The sequence below is a fragment of the Rhinolophus sinicus genome, chromosome 13 (genome assembly GCF_057876585.1).
Source record: "Rhinolophus sinicus isolate RSI-liver-muscle chromosome 13, RSI-T2T, whole genome shotgun sequence".
In the NCBI taxonomy this organism is placed as follows: Eukaryota; Metazoa; Chordata; class Mammalia; order Chiroptera; family Rhinolophidae; genus Rhinolophus; species Rhinolophus sinicus.
Window position 1 is genome coordinate 17,589,514 of NC_142513.1, and position 22,242 is coordinate 17,611,755.

The following is a 22,242-nucleotide window of genomic DNA, read 5'->3' on the forward strand; positions in this document are numbered from 1 at the left end:
GACTTATTTGTTCCTGTAACCATGACCTTAAATGACACGTACAGCATGTTTAACGTTGAGCAGGATGCTTTGGGCTGAGTAGTAACTGGACACGGCTCGCGCTTTTTTTCCTTCGCCAAAGTTTATTCTAGCAACAGACAGGTAAGGGGTGGGGTTAAGGTCCCCAGAGTAAGGCTGCGGACAGCTGCAAAGGGAACCTGTGGGGATGAGGGGAGGCGAAGCAGGAGGAGCAGGAGGCACTTGGAGAAGGTGTCCCGTGGGCAGGCGTGACTTCAGCTGCCATAGGCTCCCCGGTGGTTAGTGTCATGGGAGAGGAGGCAAGGGTCACAGCCCCGGGGGTGCCACAGGGCAGGGCAAGTCCAGGTGTGTCGGCCACTCCTCCAGCCACAGTTGCTGCTCTTCCTCAGTCTTCATCCTAATCAATTTTGGCCCCCAAGAGCAAGAAGTTCTGGAGAGAAAGCAAAAAGGACAGACAAGAAAGGTGATTGAATTACATGGGAGCTTCCCAAAAGGGAGTCCTTTAAAGGGAGAGACAAGTTCTTCCTCGGAAAAGAAAACACGAGGTCAGTCCAAAAACCATGCTCAGAAGCTGTTATAAAAGGCGGCCTGATAAAACACTGTCCTTATCAGGAAATTACTCTCATTTCCTGAGCTGATTTCTGGAAGGCATCGGTGAATATCACTTTCCTCCCAAATTTTTCTCCTAGGAGAACACACGTGGGTGCTGCCCGAGTACATTTCTGAGAATATAGTCCCACGTGACCGTGGAGTAAGAGTGTATTATGAACAGTGAAGACATTGCAAACTAGTACTTCTGGGTTATATCATAAAGTGGACTATGATTGTCCCTATCCCCTGCCCCTGGTAAGTTTTTTCCACTATAAGGTGCGGTCAATTTTCCTCCGAGACCATCCCTTGCTATTGTGTGTGAGAAGGCTGGCCAGTGGCCCAGTGGACACTTACCCCACCAGGGAGATTCGGGGCTTGTTAGGTGGCCCCTCAATCCAGAAATGCATCTAATCTGACCCCTTTGCATACACTCCTGCCATACATGGCTAAAGGGCCTGGCACATTGTAGATAATTAACGTATTTGACCTGAATTACTAAGAACAGCTATTTCACAGGAAGCCAAGATTCCAGATCATCAAAACCTACCATTTATCTACCAAAATTCAAAAAAAAATTTTCTATGAAAATTAGGTCTAGGAGGTAAGTGGGAGTTAGGGGCTCCCCCTAATATCCACCAACCTTGAAGCAGCCCTCCCAGGAGGTCTTAGAGCTCCCCACTTCTCATTGACCCCACTTCTCACTGACCTTGTGGATTTGGAGGGTCAAGCTGTTGAGGTAGGTGTCCCTTGGCAGAGGGAGTGGGAAACCTTCCTTCAGCTTTGCTGAAAGATAAGCAGAGAGGTGAGCTGGACAGAAAAGACTGGGGAGGTGTAAAGACAAACATTGTATTTGCAGCTGGCCAATGAGAGTGGGCCACTGAAGCCCGTAGGCTGTTGGAGTCAGGGCTGTTTTTTTGAGGGGGGGCAGGAGCGGAATGCATAGAGACAAATGCTTTGGAAATGTAGCCTCTTCAGAAGCAGACAGCCGCTTGAGCTTCTATTAGGTCCTTCAAGAGCCTTCCCTCAAACACCACCCAGACTGGCCAGGGCTGAGCCATGCATTGTTTATCCATGTACCCAGGGACTCATCCCTGAGGACCACCATCTCCCCCACGGTCTTTTCCAGGCCAATTTTGCTGCTCTTATCTCTTGGTTGTAAAAGGCAGACGGTGAAGCTAGTTGAAGAGGGCCCTGGCTGGGAGGGTGCCTGCTGGCTTCTCAGGCAGTGAATTCTCGAGTACTACTTCCATCAATGTCACCCAGCAAGTCAGGGACCTAACCTGGCTCAGAACCCAGGTGTGCCGGCTCCAGGTGTTCTCCACCATGCCCGCTGGAATGCTCCTCCCTGAGCCGAACTCCTTGTGCTTTGGGACTCAACTTAGCCCTCACTTCTTAGATCGACCTCTAAGTCAAGTTCAGCGTCTCCTAGCTCCTGTAGCTTCCTCCGATGGTGGCATTCATAAAACGTACAGGTCTGCCTTCTCAACAAAATGTGAACTCCATGACGGCAAGGCTCACGGGCTACCAGCACCTCAGCCAACACAGAGAAGCCGACCCTGACTTGTTGAATCCTACAGAAAGGGTAGAACCCAACCGTTGCCTGGGGCAGTCAGTAGCAGCGATGCTTACCGTTGACAGAGGGGTATATGAAGTAGGTTGCGTAGTGATTTAAGATGGTTTCCATTGACTCCAGCTGGAACAGAGGAGGGGCCAGAACAAAGGGATCAGATCGGACATGAATAAAAACGAGTCCAAGGAAAGAACATCTGTCCCCACCTCTGGTCAACCCGACATGTCATCCCATCTACAAGATAGAGGTTGACTGTGGCTCTCACCACCACAGATGAACTGCTCCTTTTCACAATCCCCCCAAACCCCAAATCTCTGAAATTCGTTCTCCCTAAGTGCACGCAAGTTCATTTTGTGGCAAAACAGGACCTGAACTGTTATGGGGCTATTCGGTGTTTATTCCACTTTGTGTGAATATTTTAAACTTTTGTTGCAGAAATAATGTGTTTGATGATAGAGTGCTGCCCCAGCTCCTGCTGGATGTGTTATATACCGCCTGCTGCATACCCCATATTACCTAAAAAACTCTCAATTCCAAAACCCATCAGTCCTAAGGGCTTTGGATAAGGGATTGTGTACCTGGGCCACTCTTACTATAATAATGAACATATACTGAGAGCTTACTGTGTGAGATATTTTGTCAAGGTGTCTTAATTCATTGCCCCATTTCATATTATAGCCCCCATTCGAGGTAGATGCTATTCCATTTTAGTCAACGAAAGAGGCTCAGAAAGGTTCAATGATTTGCCCTAGGTCACACAGCAAGTGGCGTGGCTGCTGTTAAGAGTCCAGATCTATCTTCCTGCCAAGCTCATGCTCTTAATGTCCATGTCCTGTCGACTGTTAGCCCCCAGGCAGCGCCCTTCTTGGAGGTTAACTTTCAGGCATGATGTCCCATTTCCTGCGAGACTGCAGTGCATCTCTCTCTGGGACCTGTTGCTTCTCCTGGAGCCCCATGCAGCCCTGCTTGGAGAAGACATTCAAGAAACGGAAAACAACTCACACTGAAGACACTGACGTTGGAGTGTATCAGTTCCAATTGCAGCTTACTGTAGAGAAGAGAGAAGCACGGTCACCCCAGGTGGTGCCTGGTACTTTTTTGCATGACCCCAGTGGGGTGTGCAGTGCTCATGGGCAAGGGCCTTTCAGGGGCTGGGCTCCCAAGGGTTCCTCTGCAATGTGGAGCTTGTGGGTTTAAGCCTTTAAGCCTGCACTGGCATTTAAGAAGTGACATTCCAAAATCTTAGCTGAGCGTCTTTGATAACTTGAAGAAATTATGATGGTATAAATATTAACTGGAAAAAGTGGAATGTAAAAAGTAATGCACTGTGTGTCTCCAATTATATATTTTAAAAGACTGGAAGGAAACATGGAACTATTGAGTGATAGTCTCGGTGGTGGCCAGTTAGCTCAGTTGGTTAGAGCGTGGTGCTCTGAACAACAAGGTTGCCAGTTCGATCCCCACATGGGCCTCTGTGAGCTGCGCCCTCCACAGCTAGATGGAAACAACTACTTGACTTGGAACTGATGGGTCCTGGAAAAACACACTTAAGTAAATAAAAAGTTAACAAACAAAAAAAAGTGATAGTCTCAATGGGGCAAGGTTATGGATGATTTTGTCTTTTTTATACTTTCCTAATTCCCTTTTTTTTTTCTTGCCATGACCATAGATTATTTGTATCATATGGGAATAGACAATAAAATTGGAAAAGGGGCACCACAAATGATGCTGGCAGGCTGCTGGCCGCCAGTGGAGTGGAGGGAGGTAGAGTAACTCAAGCCACCTGGATTGTTACTATAAAAGCTGAACCTTATTCCCCCCAATTGCTCCTTCTAACGGGCTTTGCTTTGGGCTGCTGGCCTGGTTCCCTCATTCAGGAATTCTAATTGCCATGGACAGAACTCTGCTCTCTGCTCATGGGGCAGAGGAAGTTGAATCATTCCTTGGTAGAGTCTTGTGTGAGTTCCTCTCAAATCCCTCTCACTTTGCTGTCTCCTCATAATTTAACCCGTCTGTCCTCCCCAATACTGCAGAGACCCCAAGGCAGGTCTATGCATAAACTCAAATTCCGGGACCTCCCAAAGCCCCACATGCTCTACATTAATTTCTCTTTTTAAAGACCTCTTAAGGAGACGTTCATTTGAATGAGGTCAGGGCATTCTACCAGCCAATAGGCCTCTAACCCTGAGGCCGGGAATTCATTCCTCTGATGAACGCTTTGTACCTGTACCTCAGCAGGGAGCAGCACCGAGTAGGGTGCGACGTGGGGCTCAGGTGGGGGTCAGGACAGAGGACATCGCTGGGGCAAGTCCCAGCCCTGGGAGGCAGTACAGTCCCTGCGGCCCAAAGCCGGAACTCTCTCTGCTGACTCACTGGTTACATAAATACCTGCCTATTGATTGGGTGTCTGGGCAATGGAGCGGTAAGCAGCGGCTTGGGGGCAGCTTTAATCCTCCATCCAAAAGCTCCACTTTTTGATACAGAAGTAATATTGACCGTTTTCCCTCAATCTTATATAAAACTCTTGCAAACACAGCTTCAAGTCCTACCTTCTCTAACTAGACTGTCGTTCCTAAGGACCCCCTTTGCAGAAGTTTCAGCTCAGGTGAGGAGCTCAAAGTGATAGGGGACCTGAAGGTAACCTCTGCTACCTTGACAACTTTTCTCGGCTTCTGGCTTTTCCTCTGAGGCACTGTCAATATGCCTTTTCCAAAGGAACATGGGATTAGAGAATGAGCCCCAGTGGAGACCTCTATTTCCAAGAGGCAACCTCAGCCCTATCAGTGAACCAGACTGGATGCTCGGACCACCCACCCCACTCCCTCTCCTCCCCACCCACCCATGGCCTCTCACCTTCTTGGAGTCAGTGAACCACTGATCCTGCTGGAGCTCACATTAATGGAGGCGGAGATGTTGGTTCTCTAGAAAAGCAAAAGGGGGTGCAGACTCTCAGCCCACATCAGCATCGCGTTGGCTCCCAGTCCCGAAGACGAATCTCCAGAAATGGAAACCACAGCCAGATGTGGGACATATGGACAAAAAGCAGCTACTCGAAGATGATGGACTGAGAATGCAGGGTGTTGGTGGCTCCACAGCTGACTAAGAAAGGTGAGCTGAGATGTCAGAGGTCTCCATTTCAATGGAAGCATCAAGAAGGGGGAATAAGCCCAAAATTAAAGACACAGGGCATTCGAATTGGGAGACCGTCCACCTACAAGCACAACTGAGCTTTGAAGCAGGCAACCCAGGAAAGTTCAGCGAGTCCTTGAGCCCTTGTCAGATACATGATTTGCAAATGTTTCCTCCCATTCTGTGGGTTGTCTTTGCACGTTTTTGAATGGTGATGTCCTTTGAAGCACAAGTTAATTCTAATGAAGCCCAATTTACCTATTTTTCATTTTGTTGCTTGTGCTTTTGAGTTAATCTAAGAAGGCTTTGATTAGAAGAAGGCTAGGTCATGAAAATTTACTACTACATTTTTTTCTAAGAGTTTTATAGTTTCGCCTCTCACATGTAGATGATCCATTTGGAGTTAATTTTTGTGGATGGTGTAAGGAAGCGGTCCGGTTTCATTCTTTGGCATGTGGATATACAGTTGCCCCAGCACCATTTCTTAAAAGTCTGTTCTTCACATTTAATTGTGTTGTTCCCCTTGTCGAAAATCAATTGACTATAAACATGGGGAATTAATTCTGGTTTCTCAATTCTATTCCATTGATCTGTATATCTATCTTTGCACCAGTACCATACTATCTTGATTGCTATAGCCTAATAGTAAGTTTTGACAGTGTATGATTTAATTAACGATGTCCTCAGGAAGCCTGGCTGGTCAGACCAGAATTGCAAGGCCCACTTATGCCTCCAGTGGAAACAAAGAGCTTCTAGCATCTATCAGCTATGTGCTATCCCAGTCTTTCAGTGGAGAGAGGGGCTTACCCCCATGGCAAGCATGACCCTTTGCTGCCCCAGCCAGGATCAGACTTACCGCCCTGAGGTGGAAGAGTGGCTTGCGGTCAGAGGAGTTGGGCAGGAGGACGAAGACCTGGACATTCATCACTGGCATGAGGGTTACATTTCCAGGGGTGAAATTCAGGAATGGAGCTGATTCAGGTGACGTCTCAAGCTCTAGCTCCATATTGGGGTACAACTCATTCAGCTGGAGAGAGAGGACAGACACTCAAGGGAGGGCAGGAAACAGACAGCGGGATGCTGAGCTGTATTGGGGAAGGCTAGATGGTGGATTCCCAAGGCTCAAATCTCTAAGGGCCTGAATCCAGCAATAAAAATATCACAGGATGGAGGGAATTGTATTTTTCAGAACTCCCGTCCAACAGAAGGCTGTTGTGATGAAAGGGTACTTGGATAAAGTGTCTGGGATGGATGAGACACTGCAGTGGGCATGTTCCAATAATAATAGATGGTCTCCATACTGCCTTGCATGCTGGCCAACTTGTGTTGACTAGTGTGCAAGTTTGGGGCTGAGCTGAATTGCCTGGTTCAAGAAAGGGGAGGCTGAGTGTTCGTCTCTACTCTGTTCCTGCCACTTTTCAGCTGTGTTCTACATAAATGTCAAGGAGATTCAATTATATGTCTAGTCCCAAATTATTAGCCTGCCCAACATGTCCCATTTGTGCCCTCAAAGGAGCCTATATATTTGTGCTGCTTGAGTGTTATCTCCCATTTGTTCCTCTCAGCAATCAGTGGGGCAGGGACTATTGTTGTCCCTAGCTGACAAATGAGGAAATTGAGGCCCAACAAGATTGAGATCCAAAGATAGAAAACAGCAGACCCAGGATTCAAACGCAGGCAATCTGAATCCAGATCCTGTGTCTTTACGCCACAAGGAGTCATAGGAGGATGAAAACTTTGGACCAAAAAATTAATAACCTTTATCTTTACCCACTGTTTTCATTAGTAAGCTGTTTGTCTGGAGAAAGTCTAAGCACTGCTCAGCGATGTCCAAATACAATCTCCACATTTGGTCCAGGTCAAGGGGCTTGCCTTGTCTTCTGTGATGAATGGGCAGAGATCTTACCTGAGGAATCACAGCCTCAAATGATTTGGTATGCAGGTGAATTGGAAAGTCCAGGGGAATCTCCCGCAGGAGAGGCAAGAGGCTACTTGAGATGCAGGACATCAGGGTAGGGAAAGCTGTGGACTCTGAGGTCGGACAGGGTGGGTTCCATTCACTAGTTGACTGATTGTTGACCAACTTCGTTAGGTTCTGTATCTGTGAAATGGGAGTAATATTAATAGCACTTGCTGTACAGGGTATGCAAGGATTAAACGAGATACTATATAGTAGGTAAAGCACTAAGCGCAGTGCCTGGAACGTAGTAAGTTCTTAATAAATGTCTGTTGTTATTTATTATTTCTCGGGATTCTCCCCTAAAGGACCAGTGAGGGCTCGAGCACCACCACAGTCTGGATTGAATGTGCTTCTACACATGGCTTTCTCCAGACTCTGTTTCTTACTATCTCTCTTGGTGTCCTTCTCTACCCACCCTTATGACTTGCTGAGTTTTCAGCCTGGGGGACCCTGCCTGCACCAGCCCACAGCCCACCTTCCTTGATCTCTCCTTCCTCGAGATCACCACTCTTTACCGGGGTGGCTCCAATAGCAGTTAACATCGTGTGGACGGTGGAGGTGTACAGCTTAGACCTCCCTGCAAGGGGACCAGGGGAGCGGAGGGCAGCTGGTGGATAGCCTCCCTCCCCTGCCACTGCCTCACATTCGGGTCCCACAAAGTCACGCTCTCCCAGACAGCTCCCAACCCCTGGTAAGCACTGCTGGGGTCATAGAGATGGAGAAGTTTGTCAGATCACTGCCAGGATTCGAGGCGAGAGTGTGAGCAAGAGACTAAAGAGAAAAGGGGGCTGGCCCCCGGTCTTCCATTTTTTCCTGTGGCACGACACCTGTGAGGGTCAGACGTATCAGTGTCGATGGGGTGGGGGTGGGGGTGGGGGGATTGGTCATCTTATTGCGAAAAGAGCCCTGAACAAAAGGCTTCTGCTGTTTTATGGACCCAGAGGGACGAGGTGGAGAAGGGGAAGGACCGGGATAGAAAAGTACTGAGTACTGAGTCAGACTGGAGAAAACTGTCTTTGAGGCCCCCAGGAAGGGGTCTCAGCAGAGGCACCTGAATAACGTCTCAGCTAAGATTGCCCCTCCCTCCATTCATAAGGAGGCCTCTGAATGGAGGTTTCTAGGCTAGGAATGCTGATACTCAGCTGGGGCAATGGGGTGGGGGTGTGGGTGGGGGCGGGGGCAGGGGGCAGGGCTTGAGTCCTTGACTGAAGCTCCCCCCAGAGACTGAGAAGCACTGGCCGTGCCCCACGTCTGGTCTGCCGAGGCCTGCCTGGTAAAGCCTGTGCAATCGCCTACGGGCAAGTCTGAAAGGTCACACTTAGGACTTCAGCCTGGGGCCGACTCCTCCCCTTTCTGCCTCGTGTGTGGCACTCCTCTAACAGGCAAACTTTGCGCCCGCCTCCCCATCAGCCTGGCTGAGGCGTCTCAGAACGATGCAGCAGCGCCTCTCCTTCCCAATCTGCCTGCCTGCCCTCTCCCTTCATAGGGATCAGGACTGCATCGCACTCTGAAGGCTCGCACACCTCCTCCTCCTGCGCTCCTGTATCCCTCACAGGTGTTTCCCTAATATAACACTTACAAGTCTAATGCTGCTTTGGCACCTGCTGCTCGGAAGACCTGATATGACACACCAGAGTCTGTCTTATTTTTTAAAGTACTGCTAATAATAGCGAACGTGTAGTGTGTGTGTCAGATACCAAGCTCTTTACCGTTTCTCATGTAATCTCTGGGGATCCACCTGCACAGACAGGGAAACTGAAGCACAGCTTGACTTTGAACTCAGGCTGGGCAGGCTCCAAATGCCACATTGGTCCTCCAGCAGCTCTACAGTCCCACCTGACGCTCTCTCCTGGGACCCCCAGCCTGCTCCATCCACGACTCACGTGCTCATTTCGGATGGTGAAGTTCATGTGCCCAGCCTGGTAGTAAACCCAGCTGGCTGTGTTGAAGACATATTCGGAGATTGCAAAGTAGATCATTTGGTCATCCTCCTGGGGCAGCTCGATGGGTGGTGCATCAAAGGAGACTGGGGAGCGCTGGCTTAGGTCAAAGAATTCACCCTGGAGACAGAAGGACACACCAGTCACCCAAGGTTCCTGTCAGAGAGGGTGTCAGGCAGAAGCGTTGTCATACGGGAGACCCTGCTCGCTGCGCCATTTGTTGTGTGGGGCGGCCTGCGGGGTCTCTGGTCCCGCTCCCCACATAAGGACGCAGGACATGGTGAGGCCAAAAAGGAACACCCACGGAGCCATAGGTAGGGGAGTCATACCACTACGGTCTCACTGGAGGCTGGGTTCACCGGACGTGCGACCTGCTGTCCGTTTTCTGCCAATCGACCGATGACTCTCCTCTACTCTCCTCCGCTCTCCTCCGTAGCCGCAGCAGTTATATTAGCTGCCAATTGGCTAACTGGCTACAGCTGACGGCCAATCAGCCACAGCCGACGGCCATCTACTACCCGAGCCAGCACCCTTCCACGTGAGGCCGAGAGCCTGTAAACTACTTTCTGGGGCTCTGTCCCCACAGGTGTCCAAACCCTGCCTCCTGTGCCCTGGGTCGGGGTCAGGGTGGCAGTTGCCCTCTGGCCCCACAACATCTGCGTCCTGACAGCTATCTGAAACCCCCCTTTGAGTGGGGAGGTGTGTCCTGTGTTCTCCCAGGCTCAGGACGCAGAAGAGGAAGTGCAGCCGGGGGTGAAAAGCATGGATTCTGGAGCTTGATTGTGTGGATTTGAATCCTGGTCTGTCACTTACTAGTTCTGGGACCTCAGGCAAGTCATCTACTACCTTGTGTCTCGGCTGTAAAATGAGGATGATGCTAATAGTTTCTACTTCATGCAGGTGGGATGAAATTGAAAGAAGCTAATATTTGCAGAAATGCTTAGAACAACATCTAACACATAGTAAGAAGCATTAAGTGTTAATTAAATAAAATTGGAGGGGGTGGCACTTCAGGGCCTGGCTCAACACGCAGGGGAGTTGTGGAACAGACAGAAGTGAAGAGGGGGTGTACTAGTTTCCTATGACTGCTGTAACAAATTACCTTAATCTTACTGGCTTAAAACAACACAGATTTATTGCCTTACATTTCTGGAGGTCAAGAAGCCTAAACTCAAAACGTTAAGACGAGGCTCCTTCTAGAGCCTTCAAGGGCAAATCTCAATCCTTGTCCTTTCTACCTTCTAGAGGCCATTTGCATTCTTTGGCTTGTGGTCCCTCCCTTAAATCACTTCTTGCTTCCCTCCAACTTCTTGCTTCCATGGTCATGTTACCTTCTGTCCTTTATCTCCTGCCTTCCTTTTATAAGGGTCCCTATGATTAAAATAGGCCCGTTAATCCAGGATAATCTTGTCATTGAAAGACCCTGAATTTGATCACACCTGCAAAGTCCCTGTTGCCCTGTAAGGTAACGTTTACAGATTTTGGAGACTAGCACATGGACATTTCCGAGAGCCATTCCTCTGTCTACTCTGCGGGCAGGTGGGGCAGGTAGTAATAACAGTATATGTATATGCTACGTGCCAGGCACTTGCCAAGCACCTTATACACATCTCACTTAATTCCTATAGCATCTTTATGAGGTAAGGCTATTATTATTCCACTTTAATAGAGGCTCAGAGCGGTTAAGTAATTCTCCCAAGGTTCCCAAGCACATAAGTGATAGAGCCAGGATTCAAGCTCAGGTCTTCTGGACTCCAGACAGATGCACCACATGAGTTCAGAGACCTTGTTTTAGGGTTGCTCTGCAGTGCTGAGTACCACATCTGCCCACTGTGGGCACTGGTCAGGGATGTGGACTGACAGGAAGATTCACTAGACAGAGAGGGTAGGAGCTGACTCTGGGAGGTGGAGCTGATCTCCTGCCAGCCCTCAGCTCCAAGGCCCTGTTCCCACAGCCCCTTACCTTGAAGGGCGTGTCCAGGAATGTAGAGGTCGCCTGGGGAGCTCCCACTAAACTATAGTCAATGCCAGCAACCTGGTCGATCATCATGGTGACTGTGGAATGGGAACGAAGCAGGTTTGTGAGCAGGGGAGCAAGCTGTACACTGCGCAACTCCAGGGAGCTCCTTGCACGTGGGCCGTAGCTTTTGGAGAATGGAAATGGGCTAGGGCATATCCAGGGTACCTTCAGTCACACAGAGAGTGCTCCATTCATTCATTCATTCATTCATTCATTCATTCATTCATTCATTCATTCATTGACTCATTCATTCAACATTTATTGAGCACCTGCTATATGCCAGGCACAATGCAAGGGACTGATGAAACAGCTAAGTGAAATAATCCAAGTTTCTGCCCCCATGGAACTCACAAGTCCAGAGGAGGAATCAGTCAAATACTCAAGGAAATAAATGTATAATTGCAAGTATGTTAGGTGTTAGGTAGCAGAAGTCCATAGGATGCTGCCAGCCATATAACAGGGGATAAAAGAGGGGTGGCAACCTGACTTGGACAGGGAGTTGGGGAAGGCCTCTCAGAGGAGGTGTTGCTTTGGCTGAGACTGAAGGAAGAGCCGATGTTGGCCAGGTGACGGGGGTGGATGTGGGGGAAGGAATGACATGTGCAAAGACCTTGTAGTGTTATGGAGCACTGTGTATTAGAGGGACTAACAGGGACCAGAGCGCTGGCTGAGTTGGGGAGGGAGACATGATAAAGCTGGAGACGGGTGGGGTGTGAGGGCCAGACCGTGAGGCCATGCCACCCGCAGCTGGGCTCAGTATTCTGAGAGAGGAGTCTTTGATAGATTTTAAGAGGAGAGGGAGACCTGACCTGATGTGTGATTATAAAAGGTCTTTGTGGCAGCCAGAGGGGCAGGGCTGCAAGGGGCCCCAGGCCTACACAGGGAGCTCAGAGCACCCCTGCTTTGTAAAAGCAGCCAGCACACAGCCAACACATGATTCTCCCACGTATTCCCAATCCTCTGCCCACCTTGTGCTTCCAGAATGTTTCTGAGTCCCCACCCTTTATCACCTACTCCCCCACCTTGAGAGAACAGACACCAAAAGAGTTGGTCGTTTCATATCCAACTCCATCTGATGGAGAGATACTCAATGGGGAAAATTCTCCCAGGGTTCTTGAGGGGATTGTGGCTCCAGGGGTACTGGGTGCCATGGCATTTGATGGCACCCAGAGAAATAAGGGGGGCTCCAAACCTGGCAGGGACCGCAGATAGGGCTCCAGGTATGAGTTAGTTGACTTCCTGACCATTTCGCAGATCTGCCGAAAGTGGGTGAGAAAGCCGGGTGAGCCCTTCCTAACCTCTCCTTGGCAATGTCCCTCCCTCCCCCACACCCCTCCAGGAACTGTGGGTTATATCCTCATCTTGTAGGTAGGTGTGTGAGGGGAGGAAGAGTATGGTGAAAGGGGAGAAGCGACCATTACTTCAATCAATACTTGGTCACTGTCCCATTTGGGCTGGCGTCTCACATAGGTGGGCCCAACTTAAGTTCCTAGACTTTTCTGGAACCCACATTAAAAGTGGATGGTGGTCAAGTCAGCACTGCCCTAAGGTCTGCTACCGTCATGGTCCTCTGGACGCTAGGTGGCAAGAAGTGCAGTACATACATGCACATATTAGAGAGCAGAGGGGACAAAGCAGAAGAGCTTCTAGGTGCAGGAGGCACCTCTTGAATCATAGGCTCCACCACCCCATCCCCCAGCTCTTTGCCTCCTTTCCTACTGGAGTTCTGGCCATCTATGAATAAGGGATCTGCAAAGAAGCCATCATACCTGGTCTGGAGGCAATACTAACTATGGCCACCAGAGGACTGCAAAGAAATTCCAGAGGAGGGTTCGCCCCAGAATTACATTCCTCAGTATGCCACCAATTTACTGCTTTGTAATCCAGTGTTCCAGTTTGAGAGATCCCAGAAGCCCCTCATCTTGCAATTTCCTAAATTCAGCTATTCCTGCACTATCTCTGACACTCCAAGGAGTGCATCAATTGCCCAAAGATACATAAAAGGTAAATATTAGAGGTACCTCTCTGCCTCCAAGACCAAGGCTTTTTCCAGAGGTAAGAGATACTGAGGGCCAACCCCCAGTACTGTTCTCGATATGATGCACTTTTTGTGGGAAGCGTAGTCTTATTTAAGAAATATTTTTCTATCCTTAAGGTGAGAAAGATATCCTAGGTTTTCTCTTAAAATTTTTAGATTTGTTTTGGCATTTAAATCCTAGACGGCCAGGGGTTGATTTTTGTGTATGGTGTGAGGGAGGGATCCAAAGCCATTTTTCCGTATCCTTCTAAGATTATCTGTAACTAGATATCAACCACTTTGTCAGTTTCAAATGCCAGTTTAACATATGAAATCAGACAAACTGGGGAAAGCCCTAAGGTTTGCCTTTGCAGTGAGGAAGGTTTTGCTAAACAAATTCAAATGGCAACATATTGTACTTAAGAGACAAGACTATTTCCAAATATCAAATATGTACATGTCAATGACCCTTAACTACAAATCTGCTTATCCTCTGTTTACCTTTTGGCTCAAGACATTTTTGAGATTGTCTTCAGTTCTTTCATGGAAGAGGTTCAGGATCCAGCTGGAGAAAAGAGTAAAGAGGGTCAGGATCCACTTTATGATGAACTGAGACTCCCAAGAGAAGAACTACCCATGGATCTGACCTTTCCCATGTTATTCTAAGAAGGGACACAACCAGGTGAATTTAATTCAAGGGTGGGTGACCCATAATATTCTCCTGAATCAGAAATGTAAGTGGGAGTCGCCAGGTAGAGTTGGGGCATAAACTATATATATCTGTGTTTTTTAACTTTTCTAGCATCCTTTTCCTTCCTTAAAACCCATTCTTTCCCCATTTCCAGTCCTGTGGTTCTACCTCCAGGAGGTAGTGGGACTACCTCCAGCTCTAAAGGTGGGTCCTAGACCGTGGCTCAGCAAATAAGAGTTCATAATGATTGGTTCAGGGATGGAAACATGACCCACATTAACCAATGAGAGCTTTCCTCAGGTCTTACACCCCCCCACATCCCCCTCCACCCCCGTGCTGAATGGGAAAGGCTGCTCTATCTCGCTGGCTGAGATGCCGGGCACTAAGGGCCAAGGAAGCGTGGAGCTTCTGGTAGCCGTTTTTGCCGCTGCAAGGGTCGAGGACCCTGCCTGAGAAAGAAACACTCAAGAAACAGAGAGATTCCTGGTGACGTTGGTCCAGCACCTGGATGCAGTCACTGATTTGGATACATCTCATGGACTTTTCAGGTATATGTGAGCTGGTGAAGTACATTTTAATGCTTCAGCATCTGAATTGAATTTTTTGTAACTTGCACCTTAAACGAGGCTGGTGAATTTAGAGGTCAGAAGTCTTGAGGACTGTTTGGGGAAGGGGAAAATGGATTGAGGGTAGGAAAGGATAGGAATAGACTATTTAGAAAAAACAATACACGTGGCTCTTAAACATATATAAAGATGCTCAACATCGTTCACAACAAGATAAACACTAATTCAAACTGAGATACCCTCATCTTTCAGATTGGCAAAAACTAAATCTTTGCTAATATGCTGTGCTGTGTTGGCGATAGTGGGAGGAAACAGACGCTTTCACCCCTTGCTAGTGGGAGTGGAAACTAGCAAACTCCTTGGAGGGCAATTTGTGAGTACATGTTAAAATGACAAAATGCACGTACCATTTTAAGACTTTATCTTATCATTTATTTGCCCAGGTGCAGAATGATATTATGCAAAATGTTATCCTTTGTAGCACTGTTGGTAGTAGTGAAAGACTGGAAGAAAACCCCCCCAAACTAAAAAGGAAAAAAAGTCTATCAATAGAGGACTAATTATATACATTTTAGTGTCTCCATATCATGGAGTACTTTGAAAAAGAAGCTCTTGTGTTCTGGCATAGAAGGGCTTACACATACATTGTTAAGTAAGAAAAGCTTGCGACATAATACTCCATATAGCATACTACCATTGGTGAAAAAAAAAAGAATACAATTTCTAAGTGTGCAGGCATAGACTCTCAGGAATGAGATGTTAGATGCTGTTAACATTGATTGCTCTGGCAACATTGGGAGCTCTGGTCAGGGAACCAGAGTGGAGAGATATTTTTTCGTTCTGTACCCTTTGCACTTTTTGAATTTTGAACCATGCAAATGAATTACCTACTCATTTTTTTTTTCAATTTTAAGGTATAAGAAGGGGAGTAAGGCCTATTCTTTATACCCCCAAAACTATGTAAAACATTTACCTGGCAGCTTAGCAGTTAGTCATTCACTCACTCATTCATTCAACAAACATGTACTGAGCCCCTCCTACCTGCTAAGGACGAGTTACTTGTGGAGGAATATTGCTGAATAACCTCATGCAGCTCATGGTGTAACCCACTTGAGGTAAAGCTGCCCACTGAGAGCCACTTCCAACTATAGAGACTAGCCCATGAATATCATGGTCCAGAATATCAGAGCTTCTCATACTGTTCTCACCTGGGCGTGAGGGTGAGAGGTTGTGGCAAATAAGTGAACTACATTAATGGAATCACTTCCGGTAAAATTGTTTCTCCCATAAAGTTTTCTTTACCATTCGATCCTTGCTGATTGAATAAGTGGTACATATTAGAAATTTCTGTGCATTTAAATTCATGCAGAAACATCAGACACAAGTGTTTCCTGGGTTCTGCAGAAAGCACCCAGGGGGCGGGTATAACATCTATAGATTCAGCTCTCAAGACTTCTTGCTGTCTGGCTTCTGGTTGGGCTAATAATGAGGGGCACAGGCAGGAAAGAGAAAGGAGTTGGGGTATTTACACCCAGGTCCCTCTCTGCCTGCAATACCCCTATACTCCTGTCTCAGGGCCCCTTCTCCAAGGTTCCAGCTCTTTCTAGACTCTGGTAACACCCTTCCCTTCCCTCTCAACTTCAGCCCTAGGGGTGGTAATAGCTCCCTGCTTTCATTAGTCTCTATTTTTCCCTTCATTAGATTCTCATCAGTTAAGCCTTTTGAGTTGCCCTCTGTTTCCTGCCAGGACCTGAGTGATGCAATGCCAACCAAAACAGACTGGGAAGGCAGTCACCCTGGAGACTGCCGTCCTTCATTCAAAATTCTACCAGGCAAGTTACTTTGGGGTGTTGGATTGCCATTTAAGACACTCTTGCCCAGGAGTCAGCAAACTTTTTCTTAAAGGGCCAGATAGTAAATATTTTTGGCTTTGGCATTGCATACTATATGGTCTCTGTTGCAACAACTTAACTCTGTGGATATAGTGCTAAAGCAGCTATAGACAAATGTAAATCAATGAGTTTGGCTGTGTTCCAATGAAACTTTATTTACACAAACAGGTGGCAGACTGGATTAGGCCCAGAGGTCTTAGTTCACTGACCTCTGATCTTGATGAATCTTAATCTTGTTCTTCTGCCCTGTCAGGGACATCACCTGGGTGAGCTAGATGCTGAGGCAGTCCTGACAACCTCCAGCAAGAGTACGGGGTGACTTACCTTAAGCTTCCGGAAATGTGAACGCTGACATGGCCAATGGAGTTGCTGCAGTGGCCTACGGAGACAGTGGGTCGTCCAGAGTTGTCCTTGCCCAAGTTCAGAGAAATGGAGATGGAAATGCCATCCGCATTTACATCAAATGAACCCTCTAAGGTGCTGTTTGGGAGAAATGAGAACCAAATGGTGGATAATTGGTCACCTCCCGGAAGAGGAGCCAGAAGAATGCAGATCTAGGTTTGTCTCCTAGTTCCCCACTAACAAGCTGTGTGTCCTGTCTGAGCCTTAGTAACCTAAAAACAAAAAGGCCTTTCAAGGTGAGAGACAATAAGCATTTGTTTGAGATTAATAAAAATAGCTATTCAGGAATCATTGATTCAGGCAGAAACCCAAATAATGTTCTGATTTGGAGACAAAGGCAATGGTATTTATAAGAAAGGGAAGGGGAACATATTACATTAGTAGAAGGAAGGCATTTCTATTGGTGAAAATAACATAACATAGTGACATTAATTTTAAATAACATTTAAAATTTTCAATCCAGTAGCCTTCAGTCTAGTAGTCATAATATCTGCTTTCTCGTTCTCTTTGCAAGCAGTTCTTTGGGGGCACCAGTTGCTTTAGGTCCAGTCCAAAGGTTATTTTGCCCTGTTTTAACCTTCCAAAGGTTTGAGGCTTAAGACGTGCAAGGCAGTTCCTCTGGCATGGCAGCTCCAACTCCATTTTAAAGTGACTCAATTTATATTATTTTGACAGCTTCAACTTATCATTAAGACAGCCAGTGTTTACTGAGGATTTGCTATATGCCAGGCATACTGCTAAATGCCTTACATATGTTATTTAATCCACAGCTGCATTTGAGGTGGGTTATTAACCCCATTTTATAGTGAAACTGAGGCTTAGTAATAGTCAGATCTGGGTCCTTTATAGATTGGACATTTAAGAACCCAGAAATGGAAGTCCAGTGCCCTTGCCCAAAGCTGAGAGACGTTCTAACCCAAGGACTACTTACATGAAAGCCTTTTTCACTTTCCAGTATCCGCTGAGAGACACATAGATATTAGACAGGGAGGCACTGACACCCTGCCCTGGATGTAGATTCAGATCTGAGTTCCGGAGTTTGAAGCTACTGATCCTCAAGCTGGGGAAGGAAGGCAGACTATCAAACCCAGAAAAACTAGGGGCCCATCAGTCCTCTGAATGAGTCCCCAGAGTTCCCTCTAGCCTCTCACATTCTCTTTCAAATTTATTGATTTAAACCACAAAGGACAATCAAATAATTGCATTCACATCCTTCAAGGTCTGCACAGGCTCTCCCTCCTCCAGGAAGCCTTCCCCATCCTTCAAGACCAAAGACTTTCCCCTCTCCTTGGACACCCACCCCCATTAGGGCTCCTGTCTGTTTTACTCACTGTGCCCTCCCTACCTCGAGGACCCTGTAAGCTGGCTTTGCCCACAGCTGGGGCCTGGGCTCCTCCACGATGCAGCTTCCCCTCGCTGCCCCCCACACTTCAAATATAAATAAGGGTTCAGGATTTAGATCTGAGATCACCCACTGGTGATCTGTGGGCCATATATCCTGATCGATATGCTATAGATATGCTTTTCCTTTAGTGTTCTTAAAAATTTGAATCAGTTGCCAACATTTTAAAATTGGGAAATTTTATACTAAAAACATGAGGGAAAAATCCCTAGATTTCTGGCTTCTCTTGAAAAAAAGCAAAAGGCAGCGTTCATATTTCCGTACAGCATCAATCAACTGCGGGTGAGTAGCAGTTTCCCCCATTTAAATGGGGCAAGTGCTCTCCAGGTAAACATCACACTCCTCGTTTGCCTATTTGCTCCCGGATTCATTCCCTTTCCTTCTTTTGCTCTGACCTATCCGTACCTATGTTGGATGGCACTGACCTCTGAAAGCTACATTTCCCAGGATCCTTTGCAACTAGCTTCTAGTTAGGATTGGTCAATGGAAAGCACTGTGGAGGGAAATGAGAGGATAGGATAAGGGGAGAAGACAGGATATTTCTTCTCCTTTTCTCTCTGCCTAGAATTGTGTCTTTGGTAGTGGTTACATGTCCACATTAGGACCAGCTCCTGCCAGACAACCCCTTTCTTCATGATGTTAGCACCTACCTAGAGGCCCTGGCTCCTGTGCTTTGTTGATACCTTCTCCTCTCTTTGTCTCTCTAGCTCTAAGGATGTTAGTGATTTTTTGTTGTTGCTAATTTCTGGGTTGCTTCACCAATCCCTATGTGGATTTTCAGCTCTTCTCCCACCTTTGAAGAAAGTTCCCTATGTTAAATTCCCTGCATTGAAGTTCCTGTGGTGAGTTCTGCTTTCCCAGCTGGTCCCTGATAGAGTCCCCCTGCCTAGTACACTCGTCTGCATCACCAACTCCCCGGTGGCCATTTGAGTTTGTGGCTCTTGTCAGATCAACACTTATTAGTTCCCTCATCGAACATTCATTGAGATCCTATTCTGTCTGACCTGGTGCCGGGCACAGAGGCCAAAGAAATTCAAACCTCAGTCCCTGAGTTTTACCTTTTACAAGGAAGGGTAAAGCTCACAGCTGGTGACAGAGCTGGGATGTGTTAACAGACCACAATGACCTGTATGAAACCCAGGTGCAAGGAGTGCTCTAGAGCTGTGGGAAAGGGCACTGCCCCCCTAAGTGGCATGGCCTAGGTAGATAGAGTGTGTGTGTTTGTGTACAAATGTAAAACAGTTCCTCTTTGTCTGCTGTCTTCAGGAAATTCTCTCCAGAGACTTGGGGAGGATCCAAGAGGCAGCCCTTTCTACCAGTGATGGATAAATGATCCCCAAGTGCCTATTCTGGACACTGAGGAAGCTGGGGAAGGAAAATCCATGCAACCAAGGAATGGATCAAAAAAAGAGTAAGGGGTGAGGACTCTAAGACTGAATATGTGAAAGCTGGAAGGAGATTAAGGTCAGCTAATTCTTATGGGGAGGGAGATGAGGAAGCAGGCTTGCTCACCAGGGACCAGGAGGCACTCTGCTTTATTCCTCACTGTGGATATGTGTCGATGCCATCCTCAAGAGATAGTAGGCAAAAAAAAATGTGAATAGATTCCAGAAAGACTTAAAGTCCTTGATTACAGACTGCTAACAGGCTCTGGAGGGATGGATGGGATATCTCAAACAGGTCCCTAATCTGGGAAATCAGGAGAGTATCTAGGAGCTTCTGGCAGAGCAAAAATCCAGGGCCAGTCTCTGTAGGCTGAGGAATGGTTTCTAAGGGTCTCCCTCCCATCCTGATGACTCAGGTAACACATAGCCTGTTCCAGAGGCCCCACAAGAACAGACCATGGTCCCTTGGCTTTTAGTCCAAGTGATGATCCCATGTTTACCCACCTTCTCCAATACTTCAGACCCCCACTTCTTCCTCCACTGCTCCTGTGGAGAATACAGACCTCACCTCTTAAACTCATAGCTCACACTTCCCATCCAACCGATTTTGAAGCTTCCTGAGAAATCAGGCATCCTGATGGTAGACAGCTCATTCTTCAGGATGGCTGTTCCATATTCGCGGGCTGGGGACAAATAGGAGTCAGCTCAGTCAGTGGGAAGGGGCTAAGCGTAGCAGTTGAGTGGCCAGGTGTTGGCACCACAAGGACTGGGGTCAAATGCAGGATTTGCCATTTCCTATTGGTGGAATCCCAAGGAAGCCCTTTAAATTCCCTGAGCCTCAGTTCTCCCACATGTAAATGGTAATAATAATACCAACCTGAGCCTGAGAATGTAATGAGATCACAAACTAAAGTGCCAGGTAAATGACAATCATTGTTATTTATTCATTCGACCAGATCGTGGAAGCAATGATGGAATACAGTGGGACTTCTGAAGAATCATTTACTGCAGTGTGGTCAAACCTTAGGGGTTTTCGCTATTACCTGGGCCATAAGTCAGCAATGCAGATTCCCAGGCCCAACTTCGGTCAATCTTGGGTGGATCTCTGGAATCTATATTTTTTCTCCTCTCCCCCTCACCACTCCGGTTCAAGCCATTGTTTCTCAGTCTAGTTGTATAGAATACAGCTCCCTGGCCCATGCCGGTATTATGAGCCTTGCACTCTCCCCAGCTGAGGCAGTCGGTCACCGGTTGTCTGTGGGCCGCTCATGGGCTGCTGGCCATTCACGCTGGCCACCAGCTGCTCACGGCAGCACACAGTAGCCTGCGGTGGCCCACAACAGCCCACGATAGCCCACAGCAGCACACGCTGTCCTCTGGCTGCTCATGGCAGCCCAGCTCCAGGGAGAGATGTTGTTCACAATCTTAGCTGTAGAGGGCGCAGCTCACTGGCCCATGTGGGAATTGACACAGATGGCGACCTGAGCATTAGGAGCATGGCGCTCCAACCACCTGAGCCACCAGCCGCCCCTGGAATCTGCATTTTAACATGTGTCCCAGCAATTCTGATATGGGTGGTCCATCCACAGACCACCCTGGGGATGATGCTGATCTAGTCCTATCCTTAGCCTCTGATATTCAAGATGAGGAAGATGAAGCCCAGAGAGTGACATATCCAATGTTTCTAAGTCAGGCAGGGGCAGAACCCAAGCCTATGATTTTTTGTCCTGGTTACAGCACTCTGGTGGGCAATAGTGGGCACCAGAGGAATGAGCAAGCCCCCTTACCATATGTCAGGCCATGTCTGGTGATCCTAGCCACGAACCCAGGATTAGATGCTCCTTCTCCAAGCCTGGAGACCTCTGCCAGCAGCAGTAGGGCCATTACCACACAGTATGGTCTGGCCCTCATCCTGTCCTCAGCTTCTTCCTGCGCAGAGGTTGGTCAGAGTCTCTTTGTAGGAGCCTCCCTTACTGAAGGTGGCAGCAGAGGCTGAGGTGCTTATAAAGCCAGGGGCCAGATGAGGAACTGAGCCAGCTGAGAGGGTGGAGAAAGTTCCAAGCTTTGGGGCAGCCCATTTCAGCAACTTGAGATGGGAGGACGTTGCTTGTGAAACCGTTTGTGGTTTAGTTGTGGCGAGGGTGGCAGAAGTGGTGCTATAATCTCCAATCTCTTCCTCTTCCAAGTATTGCTGCTCAGTGCTGCTAGAGGAGCCTTGCACCCTCTAGCTGAACACCCTCCATTCATTCCGTTATCTATAAACTGAAACCTGAACACACAGCTCAGCAGTGAAGGCCATCACAGCTTGGCTGCAATGCACCTCTCCATACGGACTTTCTACGGCCCCACCTGCCGAGCCTTCACTCTGGCTCTGCTGGAATCCTCTGTTCTCCACTTAAATGATGCAAGATCATCTCAAGTCAGTCCACAAATAAGACCAGTGTATACTGCAGCTCTAGGTTTCAGACACTTTTGGATTTTCTCTTGCTTACATTGTATTTTGAATCAACTTTATTAAGGTAAAATTTATATGCAATAAAATGTACTCATTTTAAGTGTACAGTTCAATGAGTCTTGACACATGTCAACACCTGTGTAACCACCATAATTAAGATAAAAAACATTTCTACCACCCCAAGAAGTTCTCTCATGCCTCTTC

At 47.6% G+C, this 22,242-nt stretch overlaps 1 protein-coding gene across 1 annotated transcript; it reads right to left on the reverse strand.

The window, feature by feature from the left end:
- Positions 1-104: 104 nt before the first annotated feature.
- Positions 105-21,613, reverse strand: LOC109457389 (lipopolysaccharide-binding protein-like). Its single transcript, XM_088789130.1, has 15 exons — positions 21,371-21,613; positions 20,152-20,266; positions 17,728-17,856; positions 16,719-16,874; positions 13,747-13,810; positions 12,421-12,484; positions 11,172-11,263; positions 9,152-9,328; positions 7,215-7,409; positions 6,165-6,335; positions 5,033-5,100; positions 3,182-3,227; positions 2,239-2,302; positions 1,316-1,392; positions 105-448 (listed from the first exon to the last, which is right to left on the reverse strand). The coding sequence occupies exons 1-15, from the start codon at positions 21,492-21,494 to the stop codon at positions 416-418; spliced, it is 1,575 nt and encodes a 524-aa protein (XP_088645256.1). The 5' UTR covers positions 21,495-21,613; the 3' UTR covers positions 105-415.
- Positions 21,614-22,242: the final 629 nt, after the last annotated feature.

What these genes read in the sequence shown, in the direction of transcription:
- LOC109457389 (XM_088789130.1), bottom strand. Translation starts at nt 21,494, where the DNA reads ATGAGGGCCAGACCATACTGTGTGGTAATGGCCCTACTGCTGCTGGCA. An exon ending in TCCTGGACACGCCCTTCAAG is followed by an intron (nt 9,329 to 11,171) that starts GTAAGGGGCTGT and finishes TTCTGTCTCCAG; the next exon opens with GGTGAATTCTTTGACCTAAG. An exon ending in CATATACCCCTCTGTCAACG is followed by an intron (nt 1,393 to 2,238) that starts GTAAGCATCGCT and finishes CTTATCTTTCAG; the next exon opens with CAAAGCTGAAGGAAGGTTTC.